Raw genomic sequence first — 16,393 nt, forward strand, 5'->3', positions numbered from 1 at the left:
AATAGCCAGGATATACTATAATATATTAATGTTTTACATTGTAGAAAGCATAATATAGATGTACATCCTTATATCTGAATAATAATCATAAATAATCAATTGGAATAATAATAAATTGATGTTACCATGGTATCAAACAATTGCTTAGCAACGATTTTTAGAAATTCTTTAAACATCTTATGGGTGGTCTGATAATAAAAGTCAATGTTAAAAGTGTTAAAAATGTCAAGGGTGGAAGAACTTCAATTGAGTGAGATTTGTTTTTCATTCCAATGCCAGGAGAAAAATAAGCGATTAAGGGCATTGGAAAAATTTAAAAAAATAATCTCTAGCAGTGAGAAGGAATGGTCCAACAGTGAAATGTCGGAAATGTGGCAAATCATGAGTAAACATATTGCAAAGCAGTTGACAGATCCGTCGGAATCTTGTAGAAACTTGTCCATTGAAATAACGAAAACAATGCTAGAGTCTCTTCCAGATTTGGGGAAAAATATAATATACTTGATACCAGTGTTAGTGCAACGCTTGGCATCTCAAGAAATCCGTGAACCTTCCGAAGAAGTCAGGCTGAATTGTGTCATTCTACTTCGAGTAATAATTAGAAAGTATAATGAACATTTGCCAGTATACATTGATGATATGATGGCAATCCTTGCAAAAACCGTTATTGATGATTATCCAAAAATTAAAAGTGAGAGCTGTGAAGCTATTTCAGAATTGGCAAAGAGCATTCCGGCCCAATTTTATACGAAAAGTGAGAGCATTGTTAAGCCCATATTGAGTAATTTTACACATCAACATTATCGAATTCGAATGGCGAGTGTCAAGACAATTGGCAATGTCTTACTCTATGGAAATAACAAATCCTTAGAGGATGTAACTACTTGCATGGCTGCAAGATTGTTCGATCAAAGTGGAGCTGTTAGAAATGGTTAGAAATGTCATGTCTTATACATTTTATATATTCGATAAAACTTGGCAAGATTTTTTTTTTTTCAGCTGTTATTGAAGTTGCTGGTAATTGGTTGTTGAACCTTCGAGATCGATACAGCTGGTGGTTCAAACTTATACCACTCCTTTTGACTGGACTTCATGATGAAATTGAAGCCATTCGACTGAAAGCTAATAATTTATGGAATTCCACGGGTAGACAGTATTTACAAGAAAATGAATCAGATGATAAAATAAAGGATAAATTGGATTATTTAACTTTTCCACCCGAGCATTATCCTCCAAACAGTATGTAAACTTAACCCTGTATGTATGTTTTTACCCTGTTTAAAAATTTTTTTTTCTTCTGCTTTCTTCATGCAGTTGAAAGATCAAACTTGGGATGTCGAATAATTGTCCAACAAAACATTGGTAAATTGATCGGTGGAATATGCAGCGAACTGGACGATTGGCTGGCTGACATTCGAGTTAGATCAGCTCAATTATTAGCAGTTGTAATTTTGAATGCAGAGCAGGATACAATTCAACATATAGAAAAGCTCTTACCATCAATGTATAAAGCTTGTGCCGACGAAGATGACAGAGTAACTGTCAATGTCGTCACTGCTGCTGAATATATGGGACATTTTGTGCCTCCTCAAACGTATTGCCGTCTAGTTCTTCCAACTCTTGAGGATGGAAACATTCATTTTGGGCATTTAGCATTTTTTGCTGCAATTCTTCGTGGTAGCCAACGTGGACTACTCTCCAAAGAATTGAAAACCATTGCCAATTTTTTACAGCAAACATATATTTGCCGAAGTAAGAAGGCGAATTATCAGCAGGAACTCTTAAAATGCTGCCAAGCTCAGTTGGAAGTTTGTCAAGAGGTTTGTCATAATAACGATGACAATATCATCATTAATAGTCAATATCATCTATTTATCATGTTTTTTTTTTCTCCTAGGATTGCACTAGTATATCACAGGAGCTTTTTATCACTATATTCACTGTATGGTCAATGTCAAACAACCAAAGTACTCAAGATTTTGCACGACAACTCTTACAGACGCTCGCTAAAATGACAAATGTCAAAACTCTACAAGATTTATATATACTACATGTGCCATCACTTCTACATGATATAAAAAATACACCAAATACTTGGACAGTACATAGTGGAGAATTAAATATTTTTCAACTGTGCTCGTCAGAAGCGAATATTGCAACGTTGGAGAATGTTGATGTTGTTTTGCCAATTTTAAGAGTAGCAATGAGCCAAGATTCGGATATAGAATTGAAATTAAAACTTTTCATTGTTGTATCAGAATTATTACAGCATCGAGGTGTATGTTTAATGAAAAGAAGAAAAGAAGATTTGAATGGATTTCTTGTTGAGTTTTTGAGTGATATACTGATGCCATGTTTAGTATGGGTGGCAGGAAGATCAGCAGAAGCACTTAGAACAGCAGCTATTGGATGTCTATGTTCACTTTTGGACGAATCACCTGGCAAACAAATCGACACATTCGAGTCTCACGAGTGCAAAGAAGAGATGGACACTATTTTTTCAAATAAACAATTATTTTTATCTATTTTTAAACAAGTCAGGCCCATTCTCATATCTCTAATTGATGACAATTCGCGCAAGACAAGATTATTTGCTCTCCGTGCAATATATTTAATGATTAAGAATGCATCGAAAATATTTTCTATTACTGAAGAGGATATTATTGAAATTTATCCTGCAATCGTGCGAAGATTAGATGATGGCTGTGACGACGTTAGATTTGCAGCTACTGAAACATTAGTTTTTGTGTGGAAAGTCTCGAAGAATCATAATCTCAACGTGGGGAAGAGTCATATTAATTATCTTTATACATCCATCATTGTCCATTTGGATGATCCAGAAGAGCGTTTTCACGCTTTAATGTTAGGTAATTTTTGGAATTTTTATTTCATAATTCAAATATGATGATATATATATATATATATTTTTTTTTTGTAGATGCAATGATGACACTTGCTGAAATTCATCCGAAAATGCTTGCTGATAAAATTGAAAAATGCAAAATCAATTTCCGCAATCAAGTGGAATTGGAAAAACTCCAAGATAAATGTCATCTCTTAATAAATAGAGGAACAGAGCAGTAGTGACGGATGTTTTTGTGTTGTTTCTCCGTATACATTTTTAATATATTTAAAAGTATTGATTGATGTATTTGTCTCACAGCAGACAATGCAACTTTATATGGAATAAAATGATAGGAAATGAGAGTGGTGTATTCAAGATAAAGATTGTTTAAAACACTTGGCATTGAAATTCCCGGTCGTTCATATAAATAAGAGATTATAAAAAGGGGGGGGGGAGCATATTTGTTGGTGTGCGTGTGTGTGCTCCAAGAGCGCGCCTGGTGGTTAAATATCGTATCCCTTCAAGATATGCCACAACTTGAATATTTTTTTTTATTGCCCAAAATAATGAACGGTATCATGGAAAAAAAGAGGAAATTTTTATTATTGCTTCTCAAGTGAACATATTAGAGAGAGTTTTTCTTTTTCTTCCAGAGTAACTCATCAACTCCATGAAAAACAGGAAGTTAATGCGCCCAAATCAGCCATATTGTTGAGGCCTTTTCCGTTTGGCAAGAGAGTAAGCGATATTTCTCCGGTGTATTCAGGCATACTATCTAATGCCTGCTGAATAGAGTTTGACGGAATCGAACAGAGAGGAGACAGAGCGAGAGAGAGAGAGAGAGTCTCCATGTGAAGTAATAGTTGAGCTTGAGCAGGGGCTATTATAATAATTAAGAAGAAAAAATATTGAGTTAACAACTTTTACCTATCCTACTTATATTCTCATCTGGGGATCTGATTGATTGTTGTTGTGAATTAATTTGAAGATTGCGGTGAGTTTTTTAGTACACATTGACGTTCAATAAAATACACCCCCTACGAATAGATTTTGGCGACAGACTTTCATGTTATCATGTGAGCCAGTGAATAATTTACATGTTTTTTTTCCATAATCCATGGCTTATTATTAATTACTCCCTAGTTGCAATGACTTACTAGCCATCTTTATAAAATAAGTATAAGTACTTCATATAATTTATAAAAATAATATCTGAGTAAGAAAAAAAATAAGAGTGAATATTTTCTTGCATTTTCAATATAATTAGATTTTCGCTGGGGGGAGTTTATTAATTATCTATTAATTATGTATAATATGTTTTTTTTTTCCTTTCTTTCTTTATTGGTTTAGTGTGTGAGCCAAAATGGCAGATGCAGCAGGTGATCATGTTGGCCCTGTTGAAGAAGAGTTGGAAGTTGAATCAAACTATAAACCTCCACCAGAGAAAACGATAGAGCAACTGCTTGAAGCAGATAAAGAGGATGAAAGTTTGAGAAAATACAAGGAGACACTTTTGGGCGAGGCCCGAGCTGGGGGTATTGTCATTGGTGTGTCAAAATTTAAAATCCATTCAATAAATTAAAAATTTTAATGTATGCAATGTATTGATTAATATTCAATTTGTGACCGTGTTTCAGATCCCAACGATCCTCGTAAAGTAATTGTTAAAAAATTGGCACTATGTGTTGCTGATAGAGCCGATATGGAACTTGATTTAACCGGGGATCTGAGTCAGCTGAAAAAACAAACATTTACCATCAAAGAAGGTGTCAGCTATCGTATTCGAATTGATTTTATTGTTCAACGAGAGATTGTCCACGGTTTGAGATATGTACAAAAAACATACAGGCTAGGTGTACCCGGTGAGTAGTAGTTTCCATACTTGTGATCGAATATCCTTCAAAAACTCGAATATCTTGATCTAATGATAAAATAATGATGAAAATATATATATATATACACCTATATATGCTGGCATCCAATAAAGGAGTGACAGGTAAAGAAACCACCTTATTACTAAAGCGGTTTTAAAATAATACACTTGGGTGAAAATAAATCAACCAATTTGGCATTTATTTTTATTGGAATATTTTTCATTTTTTTTTCTATTATTATTTATTCATTACATATTTTTACAACAGTTGACAAGATGACACATATGGTTGGTTCTTACCCACCAAAAACTGAAGTCCAATCGTACACAACTCCACCAGAGGATGCACCAGCGGGCGTTATGGCACGGGGATCCTACACTGTGAGTTCTTTATTCACCGACGATGATAAGCATGAGCATCTCAAGTGGGAGTGGTCATTTGATATTAAGAAAGATTGGAAAGAATAACGATTGTCTATCCATCTTGTGACTACTCATTGCAATCTTCAAGATGAACCTTTTAATACAATAAAAGTTAATTATTGCTAAGCCATCAAGTTTGTAGAAATGGATGCCTAGTATAATAAATCCATTTTTTCTTTTTTCGATTCTTCATTAATTTAGTTTGATGGTAATTTGATTTACCTATTACTCGATATATAGACATGTAGAGACCAAGGCCATACGGATTTGTATGTGTGTATTTTTTTTCTTCTTTCAATGCCAACGTTCAAACATAAAATACATGTATTAATGTGTATGAAACAATGAAAAAGAAAATGAAAAAAACCAAAATGATGGGGAAAATTTATTCAAGTTATTTTCTCAATTGTAAACATCATCCAACCATAGATTCACATAGGATATCTCTTTTGGCCCTGAAAACACGAGATAATATAAGAGAATATATCAATTTTTTCTAGGATAAAATGTGAAAAATATTTGTGTGAAAATGTACAAGTTTTTGGTGCCTCTGGTAGCATTTATATACGATATTCTCTGGCAGAATTAGTCGAGTTAACATACAGTGCCTACATCCTACATCATACTCTCAATGATCAATTTAAAACTTTTTCCGTTTTTTTTTTCTTTTTTTTTTCTTCCCAGCCTTTCAATGGCTTGTAATTATTGATTGAGAATCATCCCATACAAGTGTCATCGATATAATAAAGTCTTTAGGACTGGTTGCACAAAGCCTAACTGGCTCACGTCACTCGTCACTTGACGATTTTCCATGTACTTTAAGGTGGATTACTGATGATTCGTTGCTCGATGTGGGCTTGGTGTAACCAACAAGCACTATGAAATAATACTAAGTAAATATTGAGTTTTTACATAGAGTATTTGACAACAATATACACCACCATATAACCAATTTTTGAAGCCAAAATGCATTAATTGTACTCCATCAATGTAAAATATGTCGAAATAAACGTTTTCCATGCTACATACACAATTTAGCCTCTCAGTTGGTATTACCATTTTTCATTTGAGAAAAACAAAAACTCTATTATAACTCTATAGTTGGCAGAATAGATGCAATCCGGTCACGGTCACGGTCACACAAAAGTTACGGTCTGATCGTTTTCCTCTCCATAATCCTTCCGTTCTCAACGTCTCATCGTCGTCTCGGTCAGTGAACTGCTCCCCCTCCACTTTCTACTTTTCTATTCAGGAGAACATGAGCTCTGTTCCAAATTGCATCTTGTATAGGTTTTTCATATTAAAAAACAATACATGTTTTCTTCTTTCATTCAATTTTCAAAATGATAGAGTCCGGCAGATGTAGCTTTTTCTCATCGTGTACTCAATCGTTAAAAAAAAAGAAGAAAAAAAAAACCAATAAGTAAATAAAAGGAAAACGTAAAGTCATTCAGTACTGCTTCTCCAAAAGGTAATGAAAGACAATTTTTAGATAGTTTAGAATTGAGTAGGTTAACATGTTACAATTGAATCGGCCGAGTTGAACAATCATAAAACGAGTGTAGGTAGCTGATGAGGCCACGAAAATTGAGCAACAGGAGAATAATTGAGAACTGTAAACGTCAGGAGAAATTTGCGGCCTCATCTTATCGTGCTAGTCCGTCTGTCTGTGAAACTCTGTCGAGATTTCCAAGTTCCCAGTCTGATTGTTAATAAGAACCCAACTAACAATAGCATTAGTATATATTTGATTGAAATTCATTCATTAAGATCGACCAAGTAATAAACCGCCAGTGTACAATTTATAAGTATTCCTGTTGTTTTGTTTCGCTTTGTTTTCCCCTGCTTCTTGACAACAATAGAGAGAAACAGGACAATTTTATCAATTAGAAGACTCAATACGTGGTATGCTAATTGACAAATACTTGAATATGGAAATGATGATACGTAGGCAGTTTTTTTTTAATCACTGAGACGGTTGAGATTTATACTGAAAGACACGAACGAAAAACAGTGTATTAATTTCGATGAATGGATAGTGCCTAAACCGGCATTAATTGGCCAACTGACACCAATTCAGCAATTCACCTTGGGCAATTATTCAAGTCCTTTTTTTTTAGAAGAGAAAATGAAATCGTCAGAAGCCTACAATAGTATTACTGCAATTGTTTTTGAGAAAAATGCGTTATTTATTGTTTCTCTTCTCTTCTCTTCTCTTCTCTCATTAGTAGTGACCCAATTGGGATAAATATTTTACGGGATATTTATAGCAACAGTGTTCAGAATTTTCATTTGCTGTAATGATATTCAGTTTTGAAGAATTATTCAAGGATATATTTGTAATTCTAATCCCGGTAATGAGAATGGCGATATTTTTTGTTGATTTGAAAGAAAGAGAGGCCCATATCTAAAGGAAGTTGAACGGTAAATGAGATCCTCATTTTTTTTTCATGTAAATTCGACCGTTAAAGTGATTTCTCGCTTCTTTCACATCCGTTTAAAAGTTTTTTTTTTTTTTTCTTAATGAACTCAAATTCTTCAAGATTTAACTCACAACATTAATCCCGTTAATTGGTCTGATCCAGTGCATTTTACCAATTCCATTTCTGCGGTTATCTGAATCTGAAACTTGGAGGTAATGCATGAAAAAATAATAATCCATATTTTTGCAAAAATACATTTATACAAGTAAAAGTACATCTCTGCATCAAGAGGTCCTTATTAGATATGGTCCACGTTTTAAATCAAGTACATAATTATACCCCCCGCGATGAGTGGCTTGATTTTGATAATTAGTCATCAGAGTATTAATTTAGATAAAATTTGAATTTTTTCATTTTATTGAATTATACAACTCGTTGATTTCGTTGATATAGATGACATTTCATTATCAATGAAGACCGGATAATGAGGGTATTGCAGGGGGTACTTAAATAATTAAATTTAAAATGGAACGGGGAGAAAATATAAAAATTGAAGGTTTTCTGATTATTGACAAAATATAACTTATCTGTAGGTACTATTTTTGAGGACGACTACTGATCCTGTGAGATAGCACACAAAGAGGGAGAAAAAAAAGAGATGGAGATAGAGTTCACCGTCCCACGCGAAAGTCAACCTCCTGTAGGTCAATGCACACATTCTCACTGGGCTCCATATGTTCTCTCTTTGTCTTCCTTGTTGGTTGCTCCCCACCCTGGATCTCATCATCCCTCTATCGTCGTTTCCTCTGAGCACTCGCCCGTCTGTCGAGCCTGTGCCTGTCGAGCTCGAGCAAGGGGACTCTCGACGAAAGATCGCTTGTTCACGGCAGTTCTCGACGGCACTCGGCGCTCGCCATTGGAGCCACCGCAATCCCCATAAACGATATTATAACTATTTACAGTCTAAGCGTCATTTCATATTTTTCCTTATTATTATAATAATAAAGTAGATACAACATTCATTGCTATTAAATTAACGGAATTTCCCTTGTGTGTTATTAATAATATAGTCTTGTTGATAGGCTTGGTCGATTGAGCAAATATTGTGTTAATTATTTTGTTCAAGGTGAGTATATAATATATAGAGGAACATCAAATTATTAATATATTGTTACAATTAAGTGTCGAATGAAGTAATGGAAAAGAAAATGTCGAGAAAATTATAATGGAATTTTTTTGTGCTGTGATTTTTTTATCATTTTTCTTAAATCAATAATTTCCATGTTTGAATTGTTGTAGTCTCTATAATGATGTGCCTATTTATGGTTTGTAATTGACGACAATTGACTAATATTTTACCTTGATATTATATTTTGCCGGAGAAAGGATATACATATATATATATAATACATTTGGACTACCGTCAACCGGCTTTCTGCCGGCTTCTGTTCTGTTCTGTTCCATGTTCCAATGTGCGTGTGCGCTGACTCACACATTGGTGTGTATGGTATGGATTAAAAAAATCCCCCGTAGTTTGCCTGGGTGGGGTCGAAACCCGGGGGTTGAGACCGAAATGCTGTGGCCTTGGCTCCATTGACTACCAATGAGCCACCGCCGGCCATTCATATTATAATGGCTATATAACAAAATGATAATAATAAATAATAAACCAACTATAAATATATTCCAACTTAGGCAACATATAATTGGCCGAAAGTATCTTATGTCAACAACGCCCATGATTTTTTTTTTTCGGTATAGATATTGTAATTATATCGAGTAATTTTGTTTTTTCTTCCAAATTATTTGACGTTCAATTATAATTATTCAAACTATAGAATATGTATAGACATAAGTAGGCATGCATCATATATGACCTACTAACCTAGGGTAAACATGCCTGTCATTACCATAATTTCTGAAGAGAATGGAATGAATAAATTTTATGTTCATTGTGCATTGAAATCCTATTTTTTTAAATTTTATGAAATTGAATTTAATATCAACAATTGATTTTCTCATCACATGTTTGTGTGAAAAAAAAAACAATTTTGTCTCAGATTAAAAGTATAAACTAGGTTTATATTTTATAATTGAGAATGCCATTGCAATGATAGCATGATAAAAGTGGACAACTGGATGAGCAAGTTGAACAATCTATTTTATACTACTGCTATAAATTTAATCTCTAGGCTGATAGAAGTGCGTAACGGTTATATGGGTTTGCGGTGGGATCCTCAGACGAACGCGAACAGTCACTCTCTACACATACGTACAGGATATTTATTTTTCCACCAATTTTAAAAGGATTTATTATATACTAGCACTAGCACACTAAAAGTAATGAAATATTTGGTCGTATTGTCATGATAAATTGATCGGTTCGAGTTGAAATGGTAAAAATATTTTGTTCTTATAGAAAATATTTGAAGCGAGCTTGAAAATCGAAAACGAGTGGAACAATGCAGAGCAACGGAGCGGAAGGTGTTGGGGAAAATGGAGTAGATAGAAGTGGATGGACGGTAAATCAATGCTTCATTTTGTCATTATCTTTTCGGCTTTTTTGATTGAAAATATATGATTGGATTTATTTTGTGTATTTGTCATTTAGGTTGGGCTTATAAATGGCAAGTTTAAATATTTAACCGCCGAAACATTTGGTTTCAAAATCAATGCAAACGGCTCGAGTTTAAAAAAAAAACAGCTTTGGACACTTGAGGGAAGTGAGCATCAAGTTTTCCTTCGTTCTCACTTGGATCGTTACCTCGCAGTCGATCAATTTGGTAACGTTACCTGCGAGGCTGAAGATCCTTCCGATCTTGGTTGTGCTTTTCAGATTCAGCTTGCTTCGGATGGTAAGTAAAAATGGATAATGGACATAATAAATGATTATGACATGAATAAAAGACGATTATTATGATTTTTTACAGGGAGTGGTAGGTGGGCTTTGAAAAATATACAGCGCGGATATTTCTTGGGTTCTAGCCAAGATGAACTCAAGTGTACAGCTAAGGCTCCTGGTGAGGCAGAGTACTGGCTTGTGCATCTTGCTGCTAGACCACAGGTACTTGATTTAATAGCCAATAAATTAGCCTTGTTGTTTTTTTGCATCTTTTAAAATGTCAATTGGTCAATTGGTCTAGGTGAATCTTCGGTCAGCTGGTCGTAAACGTTTCGCTCATTTAAGCGCAACTCAGGACGAAATTCACGTGGATGCACCTGTACCGTGGGGAGAGGATACGCTCTTCACACTTGAATTCCGTCCAGCAGCAAACGCGGACAATGACACGGTTGGGGGGCATGGCAAATCTGAAGGAGGTCATTACGCTCTTCACACTTGCAATAACAAGTATCTTGCCCGCGATGGAAAGCTATTCGATAGTTGTACTCGAGAATGCTTATATGCTGCAGAATTTCATGCTGGATTGTTGGCTTTGAGGTAAATTATTTTCTTGGAGAAAAAACAAAATATGATGTTGATGTTGATGTTTTGTTTTGTTTGTTATGCCCCATTAACATTAGAGACATTCACGGAGCTTATTTGGCACCAATTGGCAGCAAAGCTGTTTTAAAATCAAGATCGACGACAGTGACACGGGACGAACTATTCTCATTGGAGGAATCTCTACCACAAGCGTCATTCATTGCTGCACTCAATCAACGTTATGTGTCTGTTAAGCAAGGTAGGCAATGAGAATAGTACATATTCATCACCGGAACTTGCTTTACCCCAAGTTGATTATCAATTCATGAGTCAACACTGTTGGCTCACTCGCGTGCATGCATGCCATATTGATCGCTACTTGGAATATTGAATATTAAATTTTTCACATTATTTTTTACAAATAAATAGTCATCAATGAAATTTTTAGGTGTCGATGTAACGGCTAATCAGGATGAGATATCAGGTCACGAGACATTCCAATTGGAGTTTGATCGTGTAACAAAACGGTGGTATGTAAGAACAATGCAAGATCGTTACTGGAGTTTAGAGGCTGGTGGGGGAATTCAAGCTTCTGATCATAAACGCTCATCAAATGCGCTATTTGATCTTGTCTGGCAGCCAGACGATGGAACTGTTGCACTACGTGCAAATAATGGAAAATTTCTTGCTACTAAACGTTCTGGACATCTGTATGCCAATGCAGATTCACCCATCTCCGGTGATTCTGATGCATCGAAATACTACTTTTATCTTATGAATCGACCCATTCTCGTTCTACGTTGTGAGCAGGGATTTGTGGGCCCAAAAAGTGCTGCAAGTCCAAAACTTGAGTGCAATAAAGCGGGATATGAAACAATCCGTGTTGAGCGCTGTGAACGTGGCATTGTTCGCTTCAAGGGTGTGTTTCTTGTGTTCTCTATTAAAAAATCATATAAATATAATGCTGATTTTTTTGACATTTATTATTTCAGGCCAAAATGGAAATTATTGGCACGCTGACAATGAAGGTGTTACTGTAGACGCTGATCAACCATCGGTGGGATTTTACTTGGAACTTCGTGAACCTTCTCGTATATGCATTAAATGTACCGATGGGAGATACCTAAGCGCTGGTAAAAATGGAGCTCTCCGTTTGGGTGATACTGCTTATGAATCTGCCACAAAATGGGAATTCTAAAGCTCTTGTGGATATATTCCAAATAATTTTTCTTCAAAGCCTCTTATTTTGCGGCATATAGTACTCTGAGAGGATGGGGGAAAATAATAAATGTAGGAATGAAGCATAACTTTTTCGCTACTAGCACTGAATATGAATATAGTACGTTGTTTAAGATACTTACAATTTATTCTTCGAAGGAGCTTTTCTTGTATACCCTCAATGAGTGTCGCATAGATTATAAAATCTGTCTCAATCTTTTAATCTGACTACCAAGTCCAGTAATACAGGCAATTGTAAGCTTTTATGAATCACCAACACCAATCATAAAATTGTGTCAGTTGGATAAGCAAAAATTACTAGGCTGCATTCTCTAAAAGTACTTGTGATCAACAATAGAGAGGATAGTCAGATTAGAAGATTAAAGGTAATTTATCCTCAGAGAAAATTCATTCCAATTTGGTTCCCCTTGTGATTTTTCATTTTTATACGACTGTAAACTTTTATACCAAAATCATGAAAATTTTTACTATAAAATAAAGAACAAACTAATGATGAAAAATGCTTTTATATTTCAACAATAGATACAACTTGTCCTTGTTCATTATTATTATAATAACCCACTGATATATATTATCAAATATTTTCAGACAATACGCTCCAAGTGAGTATATACGCTATAACTATATATGTAAAAAATTATCCATCTTGTGATTTTTATAACTCTTCATTTCTTCATAATTACAGTATTGTTTGATTGATGACATGGCTTGATGAGTAATTGATGAAAAGGCAAAAACATATACACTCTGCTCTTTAATAGAGGGAAAATTAATGAATTTTTATTATCTTGTGCTGTTATTTATTAATTCTACCTTTTGTTGACGTCTTATTGCCTTCTCTTCGAGAATCGTTACAGATTCACTATATAAAATCCGTAAAATTGGATAAAACAGAGGTAAGAGTGGTAATTCGGAAAGACTAACATGCATATTATCAAATGCAATTCCAACATTGGACAAATTGGGGTCATTGGAATTTTCGGGTAAACGCGGTATTTTTGAATACCTTTGGCTAAAGTGGGTAAGTAAAGTAAATTTTGAATTCATGTCTTTACCGATTTGTATTGCTTGAGAAATGGTTGAATGCATCTTCGTTTTGGCTTCCTTTTCCATACCATCTTCCATTGTAGCTTCGTGAATGAGAAGATCACAGTCCCTGCCAAGGTCCACAAGATAATTACAAGGCTGCGTGTCACCGCTAATGAAAAGAAAAGGAAGAAGTTAAAAAAAATATAGATCTCGATAAATGATGCTGAATAAAAAATAGTGAAATCGTTTTTTTTTTATTTTACCTGTAAACAATTTTTTTTCCACTTGTAAGTATCAAAGAAACTCCAAATGAATGGAGGCAGTGATTTACTTCAACAGTATTAATTTGTTGAATTTTCAATGTGACTTTTAATTTCTCTTGTATGTCATCTCCGATTTTTTGTGAGTTTATTATCAAATTTTGATTTGGAATTAAATTGAATAATTGATTGATGTGTTCAAATTTGAGGTGATAAATTTGCAACCAAGAGTAAATTTCTCTTGGTGCAAACAAAAAGACAGGATCTTTTGTAATACATTGACGTTGTTGAAGTATACTGAGAAGGCCTAGATGATGATCTGCATGTAGATGTGAGACGTATATAGCTTTGATGCTTTTCAATACTTTATCAAAGCCATCTTTTCCAAAGAAGCGAATGAGCTGTCCCAAAGTTCCTTCACCACAGTCTAATAAAATAGACGTCTCAGGATCAATTCTCAATAAAAGGCCACTAGTATTTCTATGTTTACTTGGTATGCAGGAGCCAGTACCAAGAATTAACAATTTAGGGTATTCTGGTAGATGTTTTAGCATCTTTGATTTGGCATTAATTTCTGTCTGGAGTTGTGCTAATTCATCGAGAAATCCATCAAGATTGAAAACTTTATCAATATCATCCTTTCTGTTGATATTAATCTGAGTGGTTTGATCTAGGCCTTGCAGTGGTCTTAGGTGGACTGCATTTAGAGTTTTTGCTCTATGGATACGTAATTTTTCATCTTGGCCTTCATCTATATGATCATTATTGTCAACCGAATCGGGAAGAATTGGAAAAATTGTTGGATGAACTAAATTAAGTTTGTGTTGAATTTGATGAAGTGCTTCGAAACTGTATGAATTATTAGCTGCATTGATAATCAAGTGTTGAGTGCTTGTTGGAAATTTCTCCATCCATTCTCGGTATTTACTCATTTTTATAACCTTTTCCGGTGTAAAATGAACAATACAGGCTGGCCAATTGTCTTCATTTTTTTCTTCACAACAACATTGATATTCCCTGAAGATTGCATTAGAAATGAGAGATTCCACATAATGTTCACTGGGGCATTCCAATACTGAAACATCAATTGTATTATTATTATTATTATTATTATTATTACATTTTCATTATTGTTAACAAATTTTCGCCACTATACTACTGACCAATGAAAATTGGACCTGGAATTTCTGGATCACAAACATCGCTACTTTTGATAATGGTGCCATCAGGTAGTGTTACATCTTTTCCAGCTTTCAAGTCACCCAAGATTGGTCCAGGTGTTACACCCTTTTCAACGCATTTTTCTAGATTTAATTTTCCTGTTTTGGGATGTAATTTACATATGTAAGCAATACAGCCTCTAATTTTTCGTAAATTAGTTTCAATTTTCGATAATTTATTGGTGCGGTACTGTTGGCTGATCCTTCTTTTTCTATTTTCATTGAATTCGTGAGCATAATAATCAGTGTTATCAATAACAATTGTGGCTTGATCAAAATCAGTGTCAGAATCAGTAGTAATATCCTCGATCAATGGAACATAACGAATTGTCATACAAGAGTCGTCATATATACTCTTTTCATCACAATCAGCCTCGGTTACAGTCAAATGTGCTAGGAAAGCAAATCTTTTAACAGCATCAAAAATATCCACTATTCCTTTCGGTCCGTGAAGTTTAATTTGCGGTACTCCCGTGTCTTGAATGGTCAGAGCCATACCTGGCAATCCTCCCATATTTTTCCACGTTGGAGTTGTAAAAAACACATGTTCTAATTTTGATAACCTCAAATGATGCTCATGAGCAAGTCTTTGTGTACCTTCACCACAATTAAATAGGTATTTTGAATGATCTGTCGAGACATATAAACTAGCTGGTGCTCCAGGTACACCGCTGCCCAATACCTTTTGATAAGAAAAAAATGAAAAATTTCAGTTGACAATTTTTTGAGAATTACATGCGAGAGAGAGAAAGAGGCAATTACCTGGAGAGTTACAGTACTAGGACTATATTTTTCAGACTTGGATATTTTTTCTCGTCGTATTTTCTGCAGTTGACGGTGAAGATCCTTTACAGACATGGATCTATCGTATTTATAGTACTTCAATACTGATGATGAATGATAATTACGTAAAATTAAACAATCACCTGTACAACTATGAAAAAGATGTTTGAAATTTTTAATTAACCGAGTGGAAATATACATTCGTATTTTTTTTTAAATCAATCTCTTGTCTTCGTTCCTCGTTGACTCGAGGTAAATGAATTTTTAAAAGTTGTTGTTGTTGTTGTCAAAAAGTAGAGAATGAAACACACACAAAAATTCACAGTGTATTTAACGGGGCGGTTAGCGCTGACGACTCAAATGGCCGAATGGAGAACTACCATCCAAACTCTACTATGCCCCTTCCTTCAACTTTTGGCAGAAATTGGAGAAGGATGAACTGATAAGTGATAATCATACTGAATACCTATGCCCAGATTAGTTTCACGACCATTAGTAATATTATTTGTCATTTTTTTTTTTTTTTTTTTTTTTTTCAAATAAATAAAACTCACCGAATGCAGAAAGGGAGAATCAATTGGAAAACATCCATATGCCATGAAATTGAGCTTGGAATGGAATAATTCAATGAAAAACTCTCGAAACTAGAAAGCAAGTATTTCAATTGTATAATAATGATAATAATAATAATTACTTTCATATTATTACCAATAAATTTACAGAATCAAATTCTTTGTACTGGATCTGTAGATTAGCCATCATTGCCATGGTTTTATTCACCTATTAATGATAAAATATAAAATAGACAGTTGTCTATTGGCACGTTCTACGGTAAATTTTACCGTGGATTCACGGTAAATTCTCACTCACATTT

General features: G+C 34.4%; 4 protein-coding genes across 7 annotated transcripts; 3 read left to right on the forward strand and 1 right to left on the reverse strand.

Annotated features, from left to right (window-relative positions):
* The first annotated feature begins 37 nt into the window (after positions 1–37).
* On the forward strand, positions 38–3,149 carry LOC107048864 (dynein assembly factor 5, axonemal). Its single transcript, XM_015272295.1, has 5 exons — positions 38–931; positions 1,000–1,239; positions 1,315–1,820; positions 1,898–2,867; positions 2,939–3,149. The coding sequence occupies exons 1-5, from the start codon at positions 205–207 to the stop codon at positions 3,082–3,084; spliced, it is 2,589 nt and encodes an 862-aa protein (XP_015127781.1). The 5' UTR covers positions 38–204; the 3' UTR covers positions 3,085–3,149.
* Positions 3,150–3,362: 213 nt separating this feature from the next.
* LOC107048972 (rho GDP-dissociation inhibitor 2) lies at positions 3,363–6,174 on the forward strand. Of its 2 annotated transcripts, XM_015272457.1 has the most exons (6): positions 3,367–3,418; positions 3,499–3,839; positions 4,196–4,392; positions 4,483–4,707; positions 4,833–4,841; positions 4,987–6,174. In XM_015272457.1, the coding sequence occupies exons 3-6, from the start codon at positions 4,209–4,211 to the stop codon at positions 5,184–5,186; spliced, it is 618 nt and encodes a 205-aa protein (XP_015127943.1). In that variant the 5' UTR covers positions 3,367–3,418; positions 3,499–3,839; positions 4,196–4,208; the 3' UTR covers positions 5,187–6,174. The 2 variants fall into 2 exon arrangements, with proteins under 2 accessions (XP_015127944.1, XP_015127943.1); XM_015272458.1 differs by lacking the exon at positions 4,833–4,841 and having other exon boundaries at positions 3,363–3,839.
* Positions 6,175–8,164: 1,990 nt separating this feature from the next.
* On the forward strand, positions 8,165–12,309 carry LOC107048971 (protein singed). 2 transcript variants are annotated; one of them, XM_015272454.2, is made up of 9 exons: positions 8,165–8,690; positions 9,757–9,904; positions 9,984–10,086; positions 10,176–10,419; positions 10,495–10,628; positions 10,708–11,003; positions 11,087–11,247; positions 11,437–11,907; positions 11,981–12,309. In XM_015272454.2, the coding sequence occupies exons 3-9, from the start codon at positions 10,027–10,029 to the stop codon at positions 12,184–12,186; spliced, it is 1,572 nt and encodes a 523-aa protein (XP_015127940.1). In that variant the 5' UTR covers positions 8,165–8,690; positions 9,757–9,904; positions 9,984–10,026; the 3' UTR covers positions 12,187–12,309. The 2 variants fall into 2 exon arrangements, with proteins under 2 accessions (XP_015127940.1, XP_015127942.1); XM_015272456.2 differs by lacking the exon at positions 9,757–9,904.
* A 408-nt stretch (positions 12,310–12,717) lies between these two features.
* Positions 12,718–15,910, reverse strand: LOC107048970 (ribonuclease Z, mitochondrial). 2 transcript variants are annotated; one of them, XM_015272453.2, is made up of 5 exons: positions 15,663–15,737; positions 15,499–15,598; positions 14,680–15,418; positions 13,520–14,591; positions 12,718–13,425 (listed from the first exon to the last, which is right to left on the reverse strand). In XM_015272453.2, the coding sequence occupies exons 2-5, from the start codon at positions 15,592–15,594 to the stop codon at positions 13,011–13,013; spliced, it is 2,322 nt and encodes a 773-aa protein (XP_015127939.1). In that variant the 5' UTR covers positions 15,595–15,598; positions 15,663–15,737; the 3' UTR covers positions 12,718–13,010. The 2 variants fall into 2 exon arrangements, with proteins under 2 accessions (XP_015127939.1, XP_015127938.1); XM_015272452.1 differs by having other exon boundaries at positions 15,499–15,910.
* Positions 15,911–16,393: the final 483 nt, after the last annotated feature.

The sequence above is a fragment of the Diachasma alloeum genome, unplaced genomic scaffold, assembly GCF_001412515.2.
Source record: "Diachasma alloeum isolate Michigan unplaced genomic scaffold, Dall2.0 Dall_scaffold_00198, whole genome shotgun sequence".
Taxonomy (NCBI): Eukaryota; Metazoa; Arthropoda; class Insecta; order Hymenoptera; family Braconidae; genus Diachasma; species Diachasma alloeum.